General features: G+C 48.3%; 1 protein-coding gene across 2 annotated transcripts; it reads left to right on the top strand.

Moving 5' to 3' along the window:
- The first annotated feature begins 167 nt into the window (after nucleotides 1-167).
- On the top strand, nucleotides 168-23,504 carry zbtb7a (zinc finger and BTB domain containing 7a). Of its 2 annotated transcripts, none has more exons than XM_061240404.1 (4): nucleotides 168-304; nucleotides 12,007-12,555; nucleotides 14,541-15,457; nucleotides 22,964-23,504. In XM_061240404.1, the coding sequence occupies exons 2-4, from the start codon at nucleotides 12,085-12,087 to the stop codon at nucleotides 23,379-23,381; spliced, it is 1,806 nt and encodes a 601-aa protein (XP_061096388.1). In that variant the 5' UTR covers nucleotides 168-304; nucleotides 12,007-12,084; the 3' UTR covers nucleotides 23,382-23,504. The 2 variants fall into 2 exon arrangements, with proteins under 2 accessions (XP_061096388.1, XP_061096389.1); XM_061240405.1 differs by lacking the exon at nucleotides 168-304 and adding an exon at nucleotides 1,411-1,529.
- The last annotated feature ends 2,213 nt before the right edge of the window (nucleotides 23,505-25,717 follow it).

Genomic DNA, 25,717 nt, shown 5'->3' with positions numbered 1-25,717 from the left:
AGAGAATATGCATATTTTTCACCCTCCCTAGAGGATGAGAGAGGACTAAAAATGAGGGGAATGCTGTTTCTTTAAGAGAGAGGGAGTGAGAGAGAGAAAGGGAGGGACCTCTTTGCCCTCCAGAAACCAGGAAGGGAGTTGAGTTGATCTGCTGCTGCTTGCCTAGCGCATACAGGGCTCTGAGCAGCAGACACTTACAGAGAGCGAGGGAGGGAGAGAGAGAGAGAGCGAGGGAGAGAGAGAGCTCCAGCGCGGAGGAGAGGAGGGTTGAGCTAACCCAGGAGCAGCACCACGGCGATCACAGGTGAGCCTAGAACCGTCCGCTGCTTACCCCCCCCCCCCTCGACCCCCCCCCGCCGACTGCCCAGGGCCTGCGGACGGGAGGGACCAGGCGGAGGAGGAGAGGAGAAGGGGATGAGGGAGGGGGAGAGAGAGAGAGAGAGAGAGAGATGGTGGGTGGGAGGGAGTAAAGCGAGCAGGAGTTTAGGATTTTTTAAATGCTGTAAAGGAAGTTCCCTTTTTTTCTCCTTTTCGCCCTTTTACTTTGCTTGTTTTACAAACTTTATCTGTATTTGTTTGAAGCTGGAACTTTCTGCAGGTGTGAGTACTTGGGCGAGGGGGAGAGGAGGGGGGGGGAGCCGGGGGCAATTGAGGGGAATCTGTACGAAGGAAAGGAAGCACCAAAAAAATCGAATAGGACAAGGTACAGAGGCAACCGACAGGACTACTTTGGGGATTTCTTTGGAGGTTACTACTTTCAGGTGAAAAGTGAGTGTTGTTTATTTTCGGTATTCTGGCGAATTTTTTATGCAGCTTTGCATTTTGTCTGGAGGGGGGGCAAAGTCTTAATTTAGGTCAGAGATGTTAAAGTGTGAGAGAGAGCGCAGACAGGGGCACACTGTGTTTGGGAGGGATTCGGAAGTCTGTCTGCAGCTCGTGAACCGTGAGGAGACGAGCGTGTCTCGTTTGGAGCGAGGCCCTGCTTGATGGCTAGTCTGTACTTTCAATACCTGGCATCCTGCTAGCAACATACTGTAGTGTATAATTTAGCCTCGAGTGCTTACGTTGGAACAGGCTTGGAGGTAGCAGGAGGGGGGAGGGAAGGGGGTGTGTGCGGGAACGCTGGGACTCGTAGTCTAGAAGCCGGGATATGAAGCAGGTGAAATAGCAGTCGGGGACTCCGTATCCCAGAGTGCCTTGCCCTTGGCCACACAGGAAAGGGAACGGCCGCCAGCCTATCCGCTCAGGGAGGTGTGGTGAGTGATTGCCTGTCGGGCCAATCGCGGAGGGGGAATGGAAGCGAGAGCAGTGGGCTGAAAATAGAGGGGGGGGCTGGTAGGTGTCTGCCTGTGTGGGATCAGGCTAGGGCTTGCCTGTATGACTAGGGCCACTCGGAAGTTTCCTGCCTCAGAAGGCTCCTCCAGCGAGACAGGGCCCTGCCCAGACACGGAGCCCGGCGAGCAGGCAGGCAGTCAGGGGAGGCACACTAGACTGGGCCAGGGGAGAGAAGGCTCATTTCTGCCCAGCTGGTGAGTGCAAAACCATTTGCTCATTCTCCACTCGGGCTTGCCACTTCCTTCTGTGACAGGAGTTGAGTAACAACAGTAACTAAATGATCCCAAAAGGAGACAATAGCACAGGAAATAAATAGCAGGCTCTCGGTGGAGGATACTCCAGCTGACCCACTTGCAGATGATGTGAAAACGGAAAATACAGTGAAAGTGAGATCACGGACTGCCACATATGTCAGAGGCGAAATGTAACTTTTTGTGTGTGTGTGCGTGTCTGTGTGTGTATTTTTTTAACTCATTGCAAACTGAAATTGTGAAAATGTACATTATGGCACCGATGTCCATTGAAATGTTTACTAGAAAGAACGGCTTGAGATTTAAATGTAAAAATGTTTTTTGATTAAATGAGATTAAGGTGATGATAGAAAGGATATTGTTTCATCGCTTTCCTCCGAGGCCAGTATTAATGTAATTAATGTCTTTATGGCTGTTAATTATGCAATAACTATTGGAACTGTAATTGCTGTTTTTATGTGGCGGTGTGCATCGGGAAATTAAGATGGATTCCATCAGAGGGGAAAGTTTGGGGTCAAGTGGCCCACGGTTTAATGTACGGTACTGGCTCTCTTTCACATTCGTTAGTTTGACACGACACTGCCAGGAATGAGAACTATGCACCTCTCTCGCTTAACTTTCTGTCGAAGATATTACTAATGTGTTCGTGGACCTTGATGAGTCATAGAAACCAAGAATTAAAAGCATATTTAGAAACTGTTGTTATTGTTTTGTCTGTTGAGAGGTCCTTTCAGTTCAGCTCAGGGTCAGAACCTTCCTCTTCCTCTTCACACCTGAAGAAAAGCCCCCCCCCCCCCCCCCCATTCCTCCACCCCCTCCTGGAATTTTCTTCTTTGTTCCGGTGGGGAGAGGGAACCGACTTTTCCTTTTAATTTGTTGTGTGCCAGAGCATATTTCCCCTGCCCCGTGCTTGCTCAACCCGTTTTAGACGGGTTGAGGGCGGGGGGCAGGGACCGAGGTGGGTGCGTTGCTTTGTTTTCGTGCGTGCCATTGTTGCCAACGAAAAGAAAATGGTTGCAAAGCTGGTTGGGGCTCCCTGTTCTGGCGCGCGTTCGGCGAAAAGGCCTATGTGTCACGTCACGCCTCCCGATTCCCCGGGCCATCTTCAGAGGTGCGGGCTGAATGTCGCCGCCGTCGGTCCTGAGATTCTGACCGGCTTCCCCTGACGTACGTCGCCCCGTATGACCCGTGCGGGAAAAGGGAACTGAGCGTGTAGCGCGTGGAACGTCAGCAAGGTCTGGGAACACGCAGAGGGAACGCGAGGGTGGTTTTAACTTTAATTTCGGTGGAAATCCCAAAGGGAACCTGAGGGGGAAGTCTTCGGGGTAGTATTGCGTCATTGTAGGCAACTTACTATCATCACCTGTCATGCCCATGTGTAAGAAAGTGCAGGTAGTTTTTTTTATTTTTTTATAAAGGTGAAGTCTGAAGATCCAGGTAGAGATGAGACGGTAGACGGGACAGGGGTGTCAGGTAAGGCCAGAGAACGGTCAGGAAGGAGGGAGGGCAGAGGGGGGAGGCGCGCAATGTGGCAAACGGTTACGGGACGCGATGAAGACAGACCGCCCATACAGGAGAGAGAATCCCCCCTTCTTTGCAACACCGCCTTGTGCAACCGCTTCGCCGTACATACAGGGCTGGCGTTTGGTGTTTTTGTTTTTTCGCTTGAGGTAGGGGTGAGGGTGGTGAAGGAGCTCCTTCCAAAACCGTTCGTGAAGACTTGCGCAACCTGATCTAATTACAGGCCCAGATACCTCATCGGGCCCATGTCGTCACAGCGTACTTTAGGCAAAGGTAACCAGCAGGTTCATCTTGCTACACCCCATAATTGCTTGTCTGTTTTTTTTTTTTTTAACTGAAGGGGCTTTTGATGCAGTCATTATCTTCTCTTACTGAATCGATTACGAGTGCGTTTTTTTTTTGTTTGCGTCCTCTTTAAACACGACTGTAACGTGGGTTCGTTTGAGCAGCGGGTAGGGGGGGTTGTTGAAACTAGTTGACCCGAAGATCACGGTTCTTTCTGAGGTAGAGGTACGACCTAGACTCTGTGTACATGTACATATCTGTGTGTGTGTGTGTGTGTGTGTGTGTGTACTTGCCTGCATGTGATGTGATGTTGCTGAAATGCTCCAGCACGAATTCCCAGCGAGTGGGTTATGAGTTGGCCTCTTGAGCAGCAGAAACAGAAGGGGAAGTGGGCGAAGTGGTGGGCTGGTGGAGGGAGTATGCAGCGCAGTGTCTGAGCGCCGGTCATCTGATAACAGAAGGGGTTCTGTTACACGTCTGCCATAGACACACAGGAAGTCTTCTCCCTCTAGGTTGCAGGAGGGTGAAAAAGAATGGCCATTCGCTCGGCTAGAACGGGGCAGTGGAACAGGGGCGCGTGTGTGTTTGTGAGCGTGTGCGTTTTTGTGTGTGTGTGTGTGTGTGTGTGTGTGTCTGTTTGTTTGTGAGCGTGCGTGTTTTTGTGTGTGTGTGTGTCTGTGTTTGTGTGTTGGCTAGGGGGGCGGGGGGTTGGGGGGGATGTTGTCAGCGGCAATGCTGCCTTTTTTCACAAGTGGGCTTGTTCATGGTCGCACTTCCTGAAAGTCTCTCTCTCTCCCGAGCAAATGTACCTATATTGTAGAGTGGTATTTTAAAAGGCAGACATTATCTTCCGTGCTTCTGCAGTTCCGCCGCTGCGCATTGGTTCATTCAGCAGCGTCCCAGGCTGCCTCAGTGCCACCCTCTAATGAACTTCGACCTTTGGTCTGCGACTCATAAAAGTGGGCAACACGGAACCAACTGTAAAGTTTTATTGACAAAAAGAAAGTAAGGGGAAGGGACTTTGGCGGTAAAGGGACGGAAACAGAGAAGCCATTTTCTAAGTCGTGCCCTTCAGTTTAGGAAGCCCTGCAGTGGGTGTGGGGGGGTTGGGTGGGGTGGGGTGGGGGGGGGGGGGGGGGTTAAGAGACGGCAAATTGGTACGGTCTCGGAGAGAAATGATCGGCTTGATTGTTTGCGTGTGGCTGGGTGGTATTTAATTATGTTTCAGCCACATAGCTCCCGAGTTGTAATGGCAGGTTTTGGATTGCGCCACCCAATACCTTGGAGGGGCCATGTGGGCGGAAGCCTGTCTTCTGGCAGGATCCTGACGTGACCCCGGCTGGGCGGCCCGGCCCCGCCACTCCAGTTTTATCAGTTGTTCTCTCTCTTCCTGCTCCCTCGCTGCACTACCAGTAGGGCTTCCTACCAGCTCTGGCGGCAATGACTCACAGGGCTTGCACAAACCCCCCCCCCCCCCCCCCCTGTCCTTCTCTGGAACTCACCACCAAACCTCCGCTCCCCTCCCCATCACACTTCCTATTATCCTGGAACGTCCCCCCCGAGCCTCGACCTTGGCCTCGACCTTGACCCACCGTGCCCCCCCTTGCCCGGAGATTCCGCTCCTGCCTGTGACACAGCCTGTCGCAGCGGCTAATCGGAGAATCGGAGAGAGAGGGAGAGAGGGAGAGAGAGAAAGAGAAGGAGAAAGAGAGAGACGTAGAGAGAGAGGGGGAGCGTGTGGAGTCACGACCGGTAATGCAACATGCTTTCATTCCTGTTTCTCTCTCTGCGCTCACCGCAGCCCCCACGCCATTGGTCCAGCTGTGAGAACACGTGCACATGCTCAGATGCACGCCTGCCACGGGCCCCAACTGTAGTTTTTTTTCGCTCTTTTCTGTTACCCTCTGACAACAATGTATCAGGGGCCTCCCGTCGCAGGACGGCAGGTGCGAGGTGCGAATCATTCCGCACGTGGTTGGGCGTTCTCGGAAAGCAGAGATACCGTCAAAAAACGCTCTCCATAAAATGCAGAACCCAACTGAACTCGTGGTATATTGTTCAGTGCTTGAGTCCTTACTGAACCGTGCCATGCTTATCAGATTGTAGTATGCAATACTTCCTTGTTAAATGTGCTGTTGCGTCATGATTGTCCTGTCACTGGACTGTGTTCTGTAGGAAAGCGTGCTCCATTGTGATAGGCAGAATGGCACAAATTAAGTACTTCACTGCATTAAAAATGCATCTGCATATTTGAAATCATAACAGGACAAAGAGCAATGAATACCAATGGGATGAAAAGGTTATACCACACTGCTGCAACTTAAGGGGTGGATGTGCCCTTTTAATGGTTAGAGAACTAGGCTTGTAACCCAAATGCAACAGGTTCGATTCCAGACATGAGTCAAATAAGTTAGTGTTTTTGATTCAAATACTTTATCGCTTCAAATATTGCTTTACTGAGCTTGTCTGGTGTATTGGAACCTACGAAATACTCTCAAAGAGTACCAACCCCTGCCTTCTGGTCCTCTTGGTTGGCTGAATTGCACCAGGCAAGATCAATCAAGCACAGAGAGGCATTTGAGTCCAAAACAAGATAGATAGATAGATAGATAGATAGATAGATACTTTATTCATCCCGAGGGAAATTTTAGGAATGACAGATTTGACCCGGGTCTGTTCAATTCCCAGATCAAACACCATTGCCCTCGTACCACTGAGGAAGGTGCTTAACCCGAATCGCTTCAGGACATCTCCAGCTGCGTAGAAGGAGAGCGTGTAAAAAAAGTTTTCTACGCCGCTCCGGATAAGAGCGCGCGCCTGTAGTTCATTCGTGACTCGCGGAGACGGGTCCTCAACCCTCAGCGGAGAGGAGCCCATCTTGATAGCAGCGCTCAAACGGCCGTCCGGCGAGCGGCGGTTTGACTTGCAAAGCAGCGCCCGTCCCGCCGCGGCGCGTGTCCTGCCCTGGGGTGAGCTCGCGGAGGGCCTGCCCTGGAACCTGGCACGGCCCTGTCACCCGCCACCATGAATAAGTCATCAGGAATGTTAACGCCACCAGAAGGTGTTAGGATCAGGTTTGTTTGCACGTGCGGTTTCCTCCTCGGCCCTGTTGGGTTAAGCCAGGACCGGTGCATCTACCGTACGAAAAAAAAAACGAAAAAGAAAGCAAGAGGGGGCAAACTCTGTCCCCTTGCTATGGCACGATGTATTGGCGTACTCGGGTCGGGCAGGACTGTTGAACCCAGATCAGGGACAGCATTATGCAAGAATGGGGGTGGGGGGGGGATGCAGGGTGCATAAGGGGTCGTCTAACAATTTTGGTTAGTGCAGGTGGAGCTACGACGATGTACTTGAATCATCGGGGGTTCAGTTTGTTCTTTGAAGGCCTACTTTGGCAGTTGACACTTCAGTTTTTTTTTTTTTATATATTCAAATGTGACACAGATAATTGAACTTGGCCTTGCTGTGCTGTTGGTTTTTATCAGGCGCGGTGGGTAAAGGAACAGGGAAGTCATAGAGCATGTTGCAGCCAGGCTCTGGTCTCCGTTGCACTGGTAAAAAAAAAAAAAAAAAAGAGGAAGGTCTTTGTCATCCCTGACAAGAACTGTATACGCAATCCAAAGCAATGCGGGTGGAGGCAACAGGAAATAAGCCATGTGTGATGTCTTTTGGATTTTCCATGTGCTTTTAGGGGGTTCCTTGGGCAAAACTGTGGGTTCAACTAAAATGGCCACCAGGATTTTCGTGGATTACAGTGGGCCACTATCGAGAGCCAACAGTCAGTCATTTGATTTCTCCAACAAACTACGAAAATCCCCCCCCCCAAAAAAATATATTTTGACATTTGTCACCTCTCTCAGTGTCTTTATTTAGCCCTTTACTGCAGCGTGTGACGAGGCCTCTGGGCTTGTGGAAAGGTGGAGCTGGCAGTCCTCGTGTTGAGCAGGTGGGGAAGGCCAGGGGGCTTGATCTGAAGGAATGCTGTTTGAATAAAATTCCCCCTGTCTACCTACCCCCCTCTCCCCCAGTGGCAGATGGAGTGGTGGTGGGGGGGGGGGGGGGGTCGGGGGAGGTTGTTGGGTTGTGTACTTATGTGCCTTACGTGAGCACTGTGTGTGTGTGTGTCTGCTGACAAATTGAAGAGGGTTGCTTTTCAGAACCCCCCCCCCCCACTCCCTCTCCCTCTCCCCCCCCCCCCCTTGGGCTGCAGTCGATTATTTTAATCTCCCCCCACACGTGAGCAAGAGGACAGCCTTTCCTGAAACTTGGCACGGAACGCAGGGGTGGGGTAACCGGCTCAGACCGGATTGACAACCTCCCTCTTTAATACCCTTCCCTCAGAGCGTGTCCTCCCCCCTCTGCTCCTCCTCTTCTGGTGGGGTTTTTCCACTGGCTGTGTCTGTGGCAGGCTGCCCCTCACCAACCCCCCCCCCCCTCCCCTCAGCCCCCATCCACACCACCACCACCACTACCATTACCATCAACACTCAAAACCCCTACTGAATGCTGCTCCACATCCAGAAGCAACCACCCCCCTGTTCCACACTCCCCTCCCCTGAGCTGGCAGCCCTGTCAGACGGGTGGGCCCCTGTATTTTGGTGGCACCGGATGACCGAACAGCGGATTAGCCGCACTCAAGAATCACCATAGCCACGGTCCTAACAACCATCGAGGACCCTGAGGGGGTCACGTCCTCAATTGTCATTTTCATGTCCGTTTCCGAAGCCTATGTTGAATTTCAGTCTTTCGTGAGATGGTTGGTTGTCACTTCAGGTTCCCAGGGTCAAGGCAAATTTAGGAAAAAACGCTTTCCGATTCCGTGCTCCAGATGCCTGGAACTCCTCGCAGCAAACCCCGAAACTCGAAATGAATTCAAAGTGATGATAAATAATTTGGTTAGGCTGAATTGTGAATGTCTTAAAGTGTAAAAAGTTATCATTTATTTTAAGATTTATTTTCACTTTTAATTTACTATTTTACTTTACTGTTTCTTTTTCAATCCTATTTATTTATGAAATATTCTTACATATTCATTATATACAATGTTGATTAAAAATGTATTTATTACTAATTATAGTCCTCTCAAATTGTTTGTTGTATTTATGTGTACACTTGTAAAAGAGGGAACCTGCCCTGGACTTGCCTCCAAATTTAGATAAAGGGAAAAAAGAGAATGATTAACATCAGTTGCATTCAATTTAGGAGGCAAATTAATGGCCTTTAATATTTTCTCAAATTTAAGCCTAGTCTCAAGGCATAGATTCAGTGTTGACACTATAAATTAAATGAACAAATTAAAGGGGGGAAGAAGAGCATACCTCAGCCTAGCTCGCCCCGCCCACGTGTGCACATCAGGTCAGGCTCTGCTGTTCAGCAGATTGGCCGGCACCTGTTTCAGAGGTGAAGGGTAGAGGCAGGGCTGAATGAAGTGAGCTCTCTCTGTAGCATCTCACCACCTCTACAATTCAAATCTTACGCTAATGCTAAGGCTAACCATAATCCTAAACCAAACAGGCCACCACAGACAGGGACACCTCTACAAACACAACATGTATAATAAAACAAACACTGACACACAATACAAAAAGCTGCATATATGGCATAAAGTGTAAACACTGTGGCATATAATATGTAGGGGAGACAGAGAATAGAATGGAGACTAGCACAGCACATATGTAGCATTAGATATCATAAGGAGACAGACAGGCACACACCTGGTGGCTCATTTCCTTCACCGTGGACTTGAGGCACTAGAAAGATTGGAGCTAAAAGTTTGCACTTTATTCCCAAGAGGACTGAACAAACGCACATAAAACTCCAACACAAGAGGGACCAAATTCTTCCTACTTGTAGGCTCCAGTACTCTGAATGGCCAGTGAAGACTTGTCTTTCCCAAGGGGCCGTGATAAGGGACAACATGGGAAATAAATATTTTTTTACTAACCTAAAACTAACCCTGACCCTAACCCTAACCCTAATCCTAACCATATTCCTAACCCAGATTTCTGCCCCTTTGGACTTCTGGAGATACAGTGTGCAGGGGCAGGGTGGTACTTGTGGAAGGGGGGGGGGGGTTTACGGTAGTGGTGGAAGGGTGAGGGGGATGGGGGATGGGGGGTGGGGGGTTTCCCTGGATGATTTTGCCAGCAGAATTCATATGAATAGAACTCAGTTCTTGTGTGCCACTGAACTGGGGCTGGGGCAGAACAAATGCGTGTCCAAACATTGGCATTAGCAAAGACAACTGTTCAGTGGGCATTAGCGCCGATAAACGCCAAGGTGTTGAGTGGATAATGATGACAGACAGCCAGCGTGAGGCTGTTACTGCCTGCTGTAGCGTTAGCAACTTCCCGCTGCTTGTCCAGCCTTGAAGAAAAAAAAGTAATTCTGCAAGCACACTTAAGAGTTACGACTAAAGTATTGTTTGGAGCTCCGAGTGATTACTTTAATGTCCCACTGTTCAAATTGCTTTCAATCAAACGGTGACAGACGTAGCAGCATGACCTGTGCTGTAATCATCAAAATAGGCTCTTTCCACCCACCCTTGAGATCTGCATCTGCCACACTCAGGGATGGGATTTTTATTTTTGATACAAAATAAAAATACAAAATACTTCCCATATGAATTGTCACTATACACTCCCTGGAAATGGTGCAGATGCAGACTGCTTTACTGGTGGCGCAATGGTATGAAACGTGCAATATTGCGTGAGCAACCTGGGGTATGAGTGAAATATATACTCAGTGAGCACTTTATTAGGTATTTGTTCGACCTATCTTTCGGATTTATTAAGTCTTCTGCTGCTGTAGCCTATCCACTTAGAGGTTTGATGTGTTGTGCGTTCAGATTTGTTCTTCTGCATACTACTGTTGTAATGCGTGGTTATTTGCGTTACTGTCATCTTCCTGTCAGCTTCGACCAGTCTGGCCCTTCTCCTCTGATCTCTCTCTCTCATTAACAACGCGTTTCTGCCCACAGAACTGCTGCTCACTGGATGTTCTTTGTTTTTCGCACCATTCTGAGTAAACTCTAGAGACTGTTGTGTGTGAAAATCCCAGGATATCAACAGTTACAGAAATATTCAAACCAGCCCATCTGGCCCCAACAATCATGCCACGGTCGATATCACTTGAGATCACATTTCTTTCCCCATTCTGATGGTTGATGTGAACATTAACTGATGCTCCTGACCCATATCTGCATAATTGTTATGCACTGCTGCCACACGATTGGCTGATTAGAAAATTGCATGAATAAGTAGGCGTATAGTTAATAGCTAATAAAGTGCTCAGTGAGTGTATACATACAAATATATATATATATATATATATATATATATATATTTCAAATATCTGTATTCGAGAGTAGGGGCATTGCTAGGCTTAAAGCTCTACCGGCCCCCAGCACTGACATCTCTGAAATCAGTGGTCGTAAAACTGCCTTGCATTAGTAGGCAGCCTTGCACTGACAGGCACCCGTGCTTGGCAGCTGAGAGGTTTTTTTTTTTGCTTAGGTGTATAACTGATGGCTTGACGGTAATAGTGGTCACTATTCTTTTATGATCATCTTCCTGGGGCGCTGAAGAGTATTACTGGGTCACTCAGCTGGGCTCACTGCTTAAACCAGGGGTTTTTAGCTTGCAATCAGTCCAGTCCATTGGGCAGAATAATGTGATCTACCTAAGAAAGGGGTGTTCCCTCAGAACCAGGGAGTCATTGACCGGTAAATGAATTATTAAGATATCAGCAAACTGAATGTAGCTTTTAACGTAGGAGAGCGATTGCAAACCGGGGGGGGGGGGGGGGGCAGCTACATTTACATGAGTTTATTCTAAAATTAGCCCAACAACAACCCACAACTTCTGATATTTTGTAGCCACTTAGGAAAAGAAATTAGCCGGGTTGCATTTTTTCCCTTTCTGTGTGGAGCTTGCATGTTCTCCCTGTGACCATGGGGGTTTCCTCCAGGTACTCAAAGACAGTCAGGTTGGGGGGAATTGGGAATAGTGTTAACAGGACATTGCTAAAAAGAACATGTAGGCTCAGTCAACCTCCCCTGTATAAATAAAGGTTAATAAATACATACCCAGCCTGTAACCTCATGGCTAAGGTACATGACTGGGACCCGGAAAGCTGGTGGTTCAAGCCCTGGTGGTAGCCACGATGAGATCCACACAGCTGTTGGGCCTTTGACAAAGCCCTTAACCCCACATTTTTCTAGGGGGGATTGTCCACTGTTTAGTCCAATCAACTGTAGGTTGTGTTGGATAAAAGGCGTCAGCTGACTAAGAACGTATTATTAAGATATAATAAAAAGTTTGTCTCCGTGTGGCTGGACTGTATCCAAGTTGTTTCCAATGTGTTTGAAGATTGCCGCCTTACATTTTTTACATTTACATTTTAGTCATTTGGCAGACGCTTTTAATCCAAAGCGACTTACAAGTGCATAGGTTCTTCCACAAGTCAAAGCATCACATCCACAACTAGGAAAACACACACGAAGTGCTGTTCTAAACATATAGTCATCTTTTCTTTTTCTTTTTTTTTTTTTTTTGTTGGGGCATTAAACTCCCACACCTGGCTAAAACACGACCTCCTCCCCTCTCTTTCGCAGACGGGCAGACGGACAGACGGCAGGACGGACACACGGGCGGCGGGTGTGATTGCCGGCTCGGCGGCAGGCTGGTGGAAGATGTCGTCGGGCGCCGGGGGGAGGGGCGGTAGGCGGGGCCGGGCCGGGACGGGGGGCGCGGGGGGCGGCGGGGCGGCGGAGGAGGGCCCGGTGGGGATCCCGTTCCCCGAGCACAGCGCCGACGTCCTGGGCGGCCTGAACGAGCAGCGGCAGAGCGGCCTGCTCTGCGACGTGCTCCTGGTCACCCAGGGCCGGGAGTTCCCCGCCCACCGCTCCGTCCTGGCCTCCTGCTCCACCTACTTCCACAAGCTCTTCACCTCGGGCATCGCCGCCGACCGCCAGAGCGTCTACGCCATCGACTTCGTGCGGGCCGAGGCCCTGGGCGCGCTGCTCGACTTCGCCTACACCGCCACGCTCACCGTCAGCCAGGCCAGCGTGGGGGACGTGCTGAGCGCCGCCAGCCTGCTGGAGATCCCCCCCGCCAGGGACGTGTGCGCACACCTGCTGGACACAAAAGTGCTCTCCCCACCGGTACTGCCCCACCGCCGACCGTCTTATACACACACACACACACACACACACTCACACACTCATATATACACTCACACACACACCTACACACACACACACACACACACATATACACACACACACACACACACACACACACTCATATACACACACACACACACACACTCATATATACACACACACACTCACACATACACCTACACACACACACACACACACACATATACACACACATACACACACACACACATACACCTACACACACACACATACACCTACACACATACACACACACATATACACACACACACATACACACACACACACACACATACACACACACACACGCACGCACGCACATACACACGCACACGCACACGCACACGCACACGCACACACACACACACACACACACTCCAGCTGGACACCAAAGTGCTGTCCCCACTGGTACATAACCTACCCATTGTCATACACACACACACACGTACACACACTTACACACACACACTCATATACGCAAACACACACATACACCTGCTGTGGTGGGCGGTGAGAACACGGCTACTGATCACAGAACGAGGTTATTGCACCTAGAGAAATCATTTGGAAACTAGTACAAGTAATCTGAAAACTGGCCATTCGGTTCCAAAACTGTCATTTGTTCACAGCCACCATCACAGCCACCATTCTCAATGAATGTCACCCTGTCATCACATTAATGCTATTAAGGGAATTGCAGTTCAGTCTAATTCCTCATTGCTAACATTGCTAGCATTTTCATAACCACACTCATACTGCCATTATGCTAACAACGCTAACAGCATCACAGATGTGCACATACATTTACAGCTCTTCCTCCATCACAGTCTCGCTTTACTGTCATCACCTGACTGTAGTTTTACTTTCCCTCTGGCACTGTCTGGATTAGCAGGTGCAATTGCCAGGCCAGGTGGAAAGTCCAGGTGGAAAGTCCAGAGTCCAAAAAAATAAATGTCCTTCCATGTGTTTTTCTACCCATGAACTCAACCGGCTGAATTTAACTATAATTAGTTCTACCTTCTGGCTGAAGAATTGTGCTCATTGGCAAATCAAGGTGACTGGTGGGGGGGACTTATTTTCTGAACCTGGATTTTCCACTTTCAATACCCTTCTCGATATGTGGCCTCAGTGTTTGTGTCGATCTAAAGGCACAAAAATAGGAAGCTGCAGTGAGAAAGAAATGGTCAGGTTATATGGGAGAAGAGGGTGTGTTGATTTTGGCGTGTGTGAGTTAGACTGGGTTGAAGACATTGGTGTACTGATAGTTTTGGGGTGTGTGAGATGGATTGGGTTGGTAATTTTGGCGCATGAGTTGAAGTGGGTTGATGACTTTGGGGTGTGCGAGTTGGAGTGGGGTGATAGTTTTGGGGTGTGTGAGTTGGAGTGGGGTGATAGTTTTTGAGTGTGTGAGTTGGAGTGGGTTGATGGTTTTGGGGTGTGTGAGTTGGACTGGCTTGATGACTATGGTGTACATGAGTTGGAGTGGGTTGATGAATTCGGTATGCTCATGCTTGAGTGGGATGATGATCTGGTTGTTTGCGAGCTGGAGTGGGGTGATGGTTTTCGAGTGTGTGAGTTGGATTGGGTTAATGGTTTTGGGGTGTGTGAGTTGGATTGGGTTGATGGTTTTGGGGTGTGTGAGTTGGATTGGGTTGATGGTTTTGGGGTGTGTGAGTTGGATTGGGATGATGGTTTTGGGGTGTGTGAGTTGGATTGGGTTGATGGTTTTGGGGTGTGTGAGTTGGATTGGGTTGATGGTTTTGGGGTGTGACAATTGGATTGGGTTGATGGTTTTGGGGTGTGTGAGTTGGATTGGGTTGATGGTTTTGGGGTGTGACAATTGGATTGGGTTGATGACTATAGCGTACATGAGTTGGAGTGGGTTGATGAATTTGGCATGCCCAGGCTGGAGTGGGAGTGTGACTCCGTCCTGCTTGTGTCCGCAGGTGGGCAGTGAGCGAGCGGAGGACGAGGAGGAGGAGGAGGAGGAAAAAGACGAAGAGCTCTTGAAAGGGGGAGGAAGAGGGGAGCAGGGGAACAGGCTGCGGGCTCGGGAGTACCTGGAGTTCTACCAGAAGGGGGGTCCCTGGGGGAGCAGCTGCAGCACGCCGGAGCTCAGGGACACGCCCTCGCACCCGCACTTTACCCAGCGCAACGGGACGCCCCCCGGAGGCCACACGGGGTACGGCTCCCCGGCCCCCCCGGCCCTGCCGCCCCCGCCCCCGGAGGAGGACGAGGAGGAGGAAGACGAGGACGGGGACGGCACGGGGGACATCCTGGCCTGGGCCCGGGGCAACGGGGGCGTGCCCCTCCCGCCCTTCTACGCCCCCTCGCAGAACGGACACTACTACCTCCAGCACCCCAAACTGGAGCAGGAGGCGGGGGAGGAGCAGGGCCCGGGGCGGGGGCCGGACGGGAGGTCGGCCAGCGCCCTGCTGCAGCGCATGATGGACTCCATCGAGCGGCAGAAGGAGCGGGAGGAGGCGGGGGAGGAGGCGCCGGAGGGGGAGGACCCGGAAGTGGAGTTCTACTTGAATTACTTTAACAGCGTCCAGCACGAGGACGCCGCCGCCGCCGTTTCCGCGGCAACGGCCGCCGCCGCCGCCGCCGCTGCTCCGGAGCTCCTGCCGCTGTGGGCCGCGGCCCGCGGCTCGGTCCCGCCGGGGGGCGGAGGAGGGGGCGGCGGGGGGGGCGCGGGCGGGGGCGCGGGCGGGGGGGAGAAGAAGATGCGCTCCAAGGCCTTCCAGAAGTGCCCCATCTGCTCCAAGGTCATCCAGGGGGCGGGGAAGCTGCCCCGCCACATCCGCACGCACACCGGCGAGAAGCCCTACGAGTGCGCCATCTGCAAAGTGCGCTTCACCAGGTGAGCTCCGGGGGGCGACGTGGAGCGCTGGGAGGAGGTGGGGGAGGGGGGAGGGGAGAGGGGAGGAAGGGATGAGGGCCATTGGGGTACCGTAATCACCTAATCTCCCGCTCCTCGGAGTGCCGTTAAGAGTTCCCCCGGAGGGAGCCAATCACCAGAAAAATGCCAATTTTGGGATTTGTAATTCGCATATGGGTAATAGCCGCAATTCATTCGAACCTGGTGCTAAACAATCCCGGCCTTGGAAAAGTGCCCTGTTCAGCAAATGGAACGGCTCGCATTGAAAAGAAAATCAATTTAATGGTGTCTAATCTTAATGCAACATGCTGTTTACAATATTTTATTCGCTGTGTTTCGTGCTGCGAGAAGGACCGAAATGTGAGGAGGGGGCGGGAGCGTTTCCAGTATTACTCATTCTGTGTGCGTGTGTGTGTGTGTGTGTGTGTGTGTGCGTGTGTGTGCACGCACGCTACGTGTGTGCCTCTCATTTGAATGGGCTTTACATTTTTCCCGGTGCTCCTAATCAGAAGTGCAATGCTTGATAATTGTCTTTATAAAAAGGTCGGGCGGCAGGCTGCAGTAAGCCGCTCTGGGGTTTTTTATGGAGCCGGGCCACATGACAAAGTCCTGGAATTGCAGTGCGGAGGTCTTATAAAAGTGAGCTTGGCCATTATCTGGGATGAGGCTGCCATAAAGCCTTCCCGTCTGGCGGGTGGGTGTAGACCGTCCTCCACCCTATCTGCGCGAATGCAGTAATTTAAACCGGTATCCCGGGCGACGGCGTAACTGCCCGCCCGCCTGCCCGCGTCTCCTAGCCCCCGCCTAATGGAGACGCATGCCGTCAGATCGGCTAGGCCGGTCTCCTTTGTGTTTCCGCCACTGACCCACCTCCCCCTCCCCCCACTCCTCCAGATCGTCCTCTAATTAATTAATCAGCGGACATGCCATCGGAAACGAAACAGACGCAACCTGAAAATACCCCCCTGTGCGAGGAAGGGGAGGGAGGGGGTCTTAAATTTGATGCGTGGGTGCGGCGGGGGGGGGGGTGGGGGTGGAGGTGGGGGAAGAAGGGGGTTATTGTAATCGTAATCCTATTTGATCAGGGTTAAGAGCGCACCTTGCTCTGTAATAAATCACACTCCTGTCCTTTAAATTATTCACCTCTGTCAGTGCGCCACTTTGTTCCCCGGCCCCTGTGTGCGCTGATATGTCAGCCGCTGCCGGGCCGCTCAGTCTCCTTAACTACGGCGGTTTGTTTAGCTGCACTCTGCCCCGGGCTGGGGGAGGGGGTGGGGGGGCGGGGGCAGGGTGGGGGTTAGATAAGGTTAGGCTTACAGAACAGGTTTTTGAACTTCGTGGCTGCATGCGAAAAAGCACAAAGCTGGTCTTGCTTTCAGAACGCCACACAACGCCTGCCTTTGGTTTTACCTCCCGAAACGTGAAAGCGTGCTAATAAGTCGTTTATTCTATTTAGATTTTTCTTTTTCTTTTTACGGAAGAACAGACTGTCTGCCCTCCTGGTGTGTTTTGACTCTTCATTCAGACAGGGGAAAGGGGTGGTGGGGGGGGGGGGGGGTTAGAGTGGGTTACAGATGGAGGTGGGATCACGGGACAGTGCGCCATGGCGGGAATTAAACCGCCAGCCACGCGGGGGAGGGGGGATTCATCTGTGGGCCCAGAGTGGGCTCACACTTTAATATAACATCGTCTGCGCGTTAATGATAAAAAAAAAAAAAACTACGCTTTATCTGGAACAAGAATGTTTTTGTTTTTTAAAGAGTCTCCCTCCCAGGGATACTCGTCCTGCAGATAATTCATTCGTAATGGCGTTTCCTATCAAATATTTGGCGTCGTTATTCTCATGTTGCAAATCGATGTACAGCACTCTGTTACTTTATGCGAGCGCGGACATTTCCCCCCGGCGATCGATAGCAGCGCGAGGTGGTGGGGCTCGGGTCCGTCCGTGATCTTGCTGACGTTGGAGGGCAATTGATTCAGGGAAGATCTCTCAGCAGTTTATGAATATTTACTGTCTTACATATTTAGTTCGGACACACTATTTCCCGGAAAAGCATGTAACGCTGCTTGTATGTCAGGCTAGTGGTGCTGACGTTGCATACAATGTAGAAATGTTGAATTGTCCCGTTTGATTGGCGTAATTTGAATAGCTACTGTACGTGCAGTGCTGTGAGCTTTGGGGACGAACGCCTTCGGGAAGGAAAAAGACACAGTGAGAACAAATACAGCTCTCCGAATCAAAACATATTCTTATGTTATTCTGAGTAAGTGAAATTACTGTTAAAGGCGTTGTTTACTGACAGTTTTTTTTGACACTGTATTTGTTTTACTGTATGTTTCCACTTGTCTAGACAGTTTGTGTGTACCCTAAAGGATATTTAGTCTAATAAATTTAGAAACATTTCTGACGATCTGCTCGCTGTACAATAGCAGCTATAGGGCTTTTTGGGGGTTTGTGGTATAAAGCAAGAAAATACACTTCAAGCGTGTACAATCACATTATGTTTCCTGAGGTTGTGCATAAGAACAGATTAATTTTATACCATTTATTCACAAGTATAAACATAAATATCAGTTTTTATACGGGGCCAGTACTTCTTTCCTTGAGGGCAGTTTGACAATGCATGCATTATGGGAAATAACTGAAAATAATATTATATGTAATATAAACCTCTGGATGCAAATAATTGCCATGCAAGCTGCATTGGAGTTATTCCTACAACAGTCTGAACTCGGATATATAAAATTATTATTATTATTTATTTTATTTTTCCTGTCCTTCCATACAGTACAGATGGGATAGCGTGAACATATTTGATCAAATATGTTCCTGGATGGGACTTTTTCAATTTATGTTCTTACATGAACCAGCAGGTATAACGCCACTGCACTGTTACACCCTTGGTTCATAGTTTCATTCCAGTCCGTCCAGTGTTAATGGCTGGATATACTTATGAGACCTAATTACTCGGCTGTTTGCCAGAGGTTTTCAGCCATCGTCGTCCTGTTGACCTGCGTAGTGGAGACTGCATGTCTAAAGTGACCCCGCAAACACTGCTGCACCTGTTACCTAAACACTGTGTGCAGGCGCGGTTCATCAGAGCTGGAGGTAAATTGGCTGCAATGCTTGTTTCGGTTTCTTGCCTATGTGCAGTTTTCTTCAGGCTTACTTTCTTTTTAAAGTGTGTGTGTGTGTCCATAAATTATGATCCTGTCATGTGTCCCCTTAAGTTACAAAAATGTGTGTGTGTGTGTGTGTGTGTATTGTCTGCTGCATGTGTGTGCACGCGCACGTGTGCATGTGTGTGTATGTGTTTGAAAACATATCCATTTAGGTTTGATAGTTATGAATATGAGGACCTTTATAAATAATGTGCTGCAGTATACCTTTATACACGCAGGGTATTATATCTTGTTGTGTACTGTATTTCTCTAAACACTGAATTATGTTGCAAACAACAAGCAGGATACAGGGCTAAACATTTTCTTGTGGGCCCACTGGGAGGAAAGGCAGAATCAAACACTTTGTTTTCGAATCTTTCCCCGCAGAGGAATTATGTAAAGAATAACCACAAATAGATCTGTTGTCTTACAAAAATAAAGCATAAGGGGGTGGTTCAATGCACACAACTTACTGTAAAATAAAGTTTCTGGGCAAGATATTTGTTTACTCATTACACTTCATACACTATCCATATACTTCTCATACTTCTTGAATAAGAAGTATATGGATCGTAATCAGTTACATTAAAACTGATTACTTATTAGCGCCTGTATTAAGAGGTACATGATTAACTCTGTGAGTTATTTGTCTGTACCTGGACCCAGCGTTTCTAAGTCAAAGGATTTAATGCCCTTCAAAGATGTCTGCCTTTGTTTACAAAATTCTAGCAGATGATTAGCATCCTAGTCATATGCTGTTAAGTGATCAATGTTACTGTACATTCGTAAGCAAATGCTGGCTAACAGCTTATATCGCGTTCCTTGTTTGGCCAGACAGTGAGCAACTGATAAATAATTAAAGCTAATTTCAGACTCGATTTTGGACAAGCAAGTCAATCTGGTCCAAAGATTTGTATGGTCCCACAATCTCCCTTCGGAGTAAGCAGCTTTTGCTGCTGGAAATGCCAGTTCGCTTTTTTGGGCCGCACTTTAAAAGCGAGTTTATGAGCAAACCCACCACATTGAGGATTTTATGATAGTCAAACCTTCCCACAGACTGTACTGATCAATGGAGGAGAGAGAGAGAGGTAAACAATGTAAAGTAGCCTACCTTAGCCTGGTCTGAGAGTAGCCTCTACTGGCTAACGTTCTAATATGATGTTTAATGTTGCTGTGTAGTCGGATGAACGAAAGGAGGCCTGCTTTTTGTTGTTGTTGCTAACCTTTTTCAGCACCTGGACGTTTGTTTGGTGGCGTAAACCTCCCGTAAATGAATACTGCCGAAATAAGCAGTCGTCGTTATTGTGTTATTGCTTAGAACGAGTGCAGCTATGTACAGTAATTTCAATAAAAGCAACAGTTTAACATTATTTTAGCCGTTGGCCTCTGGTGTTGTAATGCAAAATGCATGAGAACCCAAATTGCTCCTTAACTAGCTGTGCTCAGTGGAGCTGCTGATTCAGCTAATCCGTGGCAGCTATTCTGCTTCTGGGTTTTCAGACGGAGAAAAGAGCTAGACCCATCCAACGCAGTTTCACTTTCTATCACCAAACCTATTATTACACCGCAGGCTACTGCATATGTGCCGATTTAAGCTAATTTCAAGCAAACATTTTTTTCGGAAGTATACACGAATGCCATACTGCTATCCCATGCCAAGTCTTCTGGAGACAGGCTGCTGATGGAGCTCATCAAATTGTTTCCCCAGCTTGACGTCCGACACAATTTTTGACTTAAATTAATATATTTCAGTATTCTCTGTCCTTTCCTGTCAAGAAATTGACCTGCCATAATGTGATAGAATGGAGTCAATTCCTTATAATTATTTGCCGTGCATATTATCTACATATGACTATTTTGTATGTGGTTATGTGGGTCTTCCGATTGTCCCAAGATGAAATGCTGGCTTTTTAAATGGTAAATGGTTTTCAGAAATTATGTCCAACTTGAGTGAACTAATTTGCTTGTGAAAGGCAACTAGTTCCCTAAATGAAGCTGGGAAATATTGTAAAGGTCCAAGAGGTGTTTCAGATATTCAATTTCTGTTAATAATGATGAATTTAAACAGATGGAAATGTTACTTTTTGTTTGAAACGCATAGCTTCATTCAGGGCATTTTCTCAGACACTGTTATTTGAAGGAATAAATCACAGAGACTTCAACGCTTTCTGTAAAGTGTCCCAATACTTCAGGTGCTGGTGTGTAAAACATGACTGGCAAGATGTGATACTGCCTCCAAAATATAAATAAAAGTGATGTTTTTTGGAGGGACTTAAAATCCTGCCAAAAGTAACAGAGTGCTGAAAATCACTTCCTCTCCAAGCAGCATTATATACAGTACAAGATATGACTGGTTTCAGAGGTCACTAGGATCCACTTTCTATATGAGAAAGAGGCTGGTGACATTGTTTGCCTGTAAAAGCAAATGAGAATCCAGCCATATTTTACCAGAAATCAAGCTAATGGGTTCTCATCCCATGTAAATTAAAATGTATAGTTTGTTTGTGTTTGCTTCCATTATGTAAAGCAGCTTTACTGAAATAAAGCTTTTACTTGTTCACCTGTATTGATGGTGTAAAATTTAACGAATCTGGCAGCAGTGTAATTTGTGAATCTATAAAGAGAATCGAATTAGGATTAGATTTCATTGATGTTTAGATACATTTTCCATTAATGTTTTTTGTATTAACTCACATCTGTGTTGTTTTTTTTGGGGGGGGTTTTTAAACGTGGATAAGAGCATACATTTCTTTGAAGGAATATGGTGTAAATGAAAAGTCAGGTCATAATACATTTCAAGATTCTTATTTATTCTCAAAATAAAATTACTAATGATTTGACATTTATTTGCTTTAAAATGTAACCAACATCGCTAGACTTCCTTTTTTGGATCAGAAATGGCCTACTGTTATTTACTGGACAGGTTGTCAGTCTAGTTCAGAAGTCCCATTCATCCCATATCTTTGGAAATAATTTTAATAAAATAGAAAAATTGAGAGAATATTGTAGAAGAGCCCAGCTCTCTATACTATAAAGAGCTGGGAAGATGCACATTGAAGCCCATCACCATTGTGCAAAAGTAGCCCCAAAAAAATTGAATTCTAAAAAACAGCAGAAAACTGCCCCTATTGTGCATTTACCAACACACTGTTTTGGTTCAGTCATGTGGGGGGAATGGAATCAAATTAAATTAAATTTAGTCGTTAAGTTACGAAACACTCCCAAGTTCATAGACCTGGCTGAGAACTTCCAAAAAAACAACAAAATGGCACATGCATTGTGTGTGTGTGTGCGTGCGTTGTGTGTGTGTGTGTGTGTGTGTGTATATATGTCCAGACAGGATAAGCATCAGGTCTTATGCGATCATGTGTCTCTGGACAGTATAAGCATTTAATCTCATATTCATGTGTGCATTCAGACAGGATGAGTGATTGATCTTGCATATTCCTGTGTGTGTGTGTGTGTGTGTGTGTGTGTGTACTATTGGGGGACAGAGGATTTAGTCAAATACTGTATGTTTATTCTCTGAATCCAGTGGTTCCAACAATCTGTCATTGTTGAAATGTGCGTTCATGCTAGAACCCCCCACTTAACCTACAAATAAAATATATTGTATGTGTATTTAATTTAATAATGATATATGTGTGACCAGGCAGGATAAACATCAGGTTGTATGCGTTCATGTGTCTCTGGACAGTATAAGCATTTAATATCATATTCATGTCTGCATTCAGGCAGGACTAGTGTCTGATCTTATGTAATCCAGTGGTTCAAACAAGCAATGCGATCTGACCAACAAACAATCGAGTTAAAACGTTCAGCACTCTGAATACTGAACACACGTTGTTGCTATTGAATACAAGATATTGTATGTGATTTCATTTAATAATTGCTGTTGAGAATGACAATTATGGATGGAATGGCCGAATTCTGTGTGTGTCAAGGTAGGACAAGCTGAAGGTCTTATGTGTTGATGTGCACAGTATGACAATTTAATCATTCAGACAGGATAAGTGTTTGAGTGCCCCTATGTGTGTGTGTGTGTGTGTGTGTGTGTGTGTGTGTATATGTCCTGGCAGGACAAGCTAAAGGTCTTATGTGTTCATGTGTCTCTGGACAGTATAATAATTAAATCATTTGCGTGTGCGTATGTGTGTGTATCTCAGGCAGGACAAACTGAAGATCTTATGTGTTCGTATGTCTCTGGACAATATGAGAATTTAATCATTTGTGCTTGTGTGTGTGTGTGTGTGTGTGTGTGTGTGTGTGCATGTGTGTTTGTGCGTGTGTGTGTGTGTGTGTGTGCGTGCGTGTGTGTGTCTCCAGGCAGGACAAGCTGAAGGTGCACATGCGGAAGCACACGGGGGAGAAGCCGTACCTGTGCACGCAGTGCGGCGCGGCCTTCGCCCACAACTACGACCTGAAGAACCACATGCGCGTGCACACGGGCCTGCGGCCCTACCAGTGCTCCAGCTGCTTCAAGACTTTCGTGCGCTCCGACCACCTGCACCGGCACCTGAAGAAGGACGGCTGCAACGGGGTGCCCTCGCGCCGGGGCCGCAAGCCGCGCGTGCGGGACCCCGGCCTCCTGGAGCCCCCCGCGCACCACCCCCCGCCCGGCCCCCGCGGCCGGGGCCGCCGCCGCCTGGAGGCCGCCGCCGTCGCCGCGGCGATGCGCGGGGACCCCGGGAGCCCCGCCCCCAGCCCCCGCCGCCGGGAGGAGGAGGAGGAGTCGGGGCCGTGACGGGGGGGGGGGGGAACGGACGCTGGACGCCAGGAAACGTGGGTAACGACGACGAGAAAAAACAAGGAGGAAAGAAAATATAAAATTTAAAAACACAAAGGCAAACAAAAAAAAAAAAAACAACTAACTCCTCTATAAAAAACCAAATCAGGGTGTCACGAAATCTAATCTTAATTTTTTTTTTTCTCGCTCATTTTTGCTTTGGAATACGGAATTGCCACATTGAGGTCAGTGGTCTGATAAGGAGCTAAGAACACGAAAAATCACACGCTCGTTGGAGTCCTTTCTCAACCGGTGTGGTCTGGGGTTCTCTTTCTCCGTATTGGCAAGAATCGCTTTCCCATATCCAGCCAGTGCAGGAGTCTTAAGATTAACTATGCAGCAGAAAGATTTAAGAGAAAAGCCTTATTAAATAGAGAAACGGCCGCCCTGCTCTGCTTAAACGAGATTTGGCCTTCACGTTAAAATGGGAAGCAACCAATCAACTTCCATGTTTGAAAACATCTGTAATAAATAACTACACTGTTGAAAAATGTATGCTTACATATCAATACCGTAGTATATGCACAAAAAAAAAAAACCCCACAGTGTTAATGCCGATGCACTGCCTGATTCGGAAAGTTCCAGAAAGGCTCAGGCCCGGGTTTTGATTTTAGTGTTTCTTACTCCGTAAAACAAAAAATGGTTCATCTTTTTAAAAGGTAAACATTGAGTCGAATCCATGTTTTGGGGGCTCTTCTGATTCCGGGGGTACGGGGAACGGGGGGAGAGGACGTTCCGTGTCTCTCAAGCACTACCACCATCTTTCTGCCGGAAGGCCACAGCACACTGAACCCCCCTCACCCCCGACCCCTCCCGACCTTGTCACTTCAACATTTTTATTCTTTCTGATCTGTCTTAATTTTTTATTTTTTTTGTTGCTTGTATTGTTGTTTGTTCTTTTTTGATTTGACTGCTTTGGGTACTTGACACTTTAAATTTGTATACGTGTATATATATGTATATTAGGTGGTGATAATATTGGTCCCCTTTTTAAGCTGAGGCATACTACCATTCGGGTTTATCTTTTGACTTGACTTCAAATTGGGTTTGGGGTGGTGTGTGTGTGTGGGGGGGGGGGTGGGGGGGTGGAGATTGGTGCAAAAACTGGAAGACGTGTTGAAAAGCGTTTGATTGAATATTGAACAGTTTAACTCGGGCCTGAACCAAACACATTCTCAACTGATTTGGAGGTAGGGCTCCTGCCCAAAAGATGTAGATCTCCTCGGTGTAAATGCGCGTGTGTCTGTGGGTATCCGCCTTGCATGCTGGGAAATCGGGGCTTGTTTTATGACCAGCTGTTGAAAGACAAAGGCGTGAATCTGGATAGGTTGAGAAAAAGAAAAAGAGAGACGGGCACCTTATCTTTTTCCTTTCTTTTTTCCTATTTTTTTTCTTCTTTTTTTTTCTAAAAACTAATTTGCACAGAGAGAATCTAAGAGATATCTAAGAAAAAAAATGTTTTTAAAGAGACAGAAGGGAGAGGAAGTGGGAGTTTGAGAGCGTTTAATTCTCAAGCCTTTGCCCTGGGGACCACCAAACCATGAAACAACCTGTAGGATGAAGAGAGCAATAAATACCTGTTCTAAGCTGGGGAGGCCAAATAAGGACACAGCTGCAGCTGTACGGTGGGGGAGGGGCGGGGGCGGGGGGGGGGGAGGGCAAGGGCGAGGGGGGGGGGGTCCAGGGGATGGGGGTATTTCACAATGTCTGTTGCATTCCAAGACAGGATCCAATCTTCCAAAAAAAGAGAAGAGGAAAGGCCACGTCTATTGGGGCGGGCTGCTGTAAAGTTGGGGGCTCTTTTGTTGCTCTTGTCGCTGCGATGCGTCCTCTGAGCAAAGGCCCTGCTCGTTCTGTAGCACGTGGCCGGACCGCGGAGAGGGGCGGCGAGCGCCAGGAGGGCTGAGTTTGGGCCCAGTCTTTTTTGGCGGGCGGCGTGGACTCTGGCGGCCACATCAATGCAGGCTGACTCACCCGGCGGCTGGGAGTGGTGGCGTGTCAGAACTGCGGGGGTAACGTTTAAACACGTCCCCAAAAACTCTGGGCCCGGGTGTCGGGAGAGAGAGCGCTTGCGTGTCTCGTGCGCGCGGACGTTGATAGCGCGGATCGTCGGCCCCATAATCTTGTGATTTCGCCGCTCCCTTTGGTCTGGATAAGGATGTGTGGTTTGTGTGTGTTGAAAGGCACACCCACGGGCTTGCAGTGCTGGCCTTGTGGACCCGTAGAAGTTTCAGGGCAAAGAGAAAACGAGTGGCTAACTCTCAAAGAGAAAGCTAACGGCTAACTCTCAAAGA

This window comes from Conger conger, chromosome 4, assembly GCF_963514075.1.
Source record: "Conger conger chromosome 4, fConCon1.1, whole genome shotgun sequence".
NCBI lineage: Eukaryota > Metazoa > Chordata > Actinopteri > Anguilliformes > Congridae > Conger > Conger conger.
Note: the sequence above shows the minus strand (reverse complement) of the source record. Positions and strands in the feature narration are given on the sequence as shown.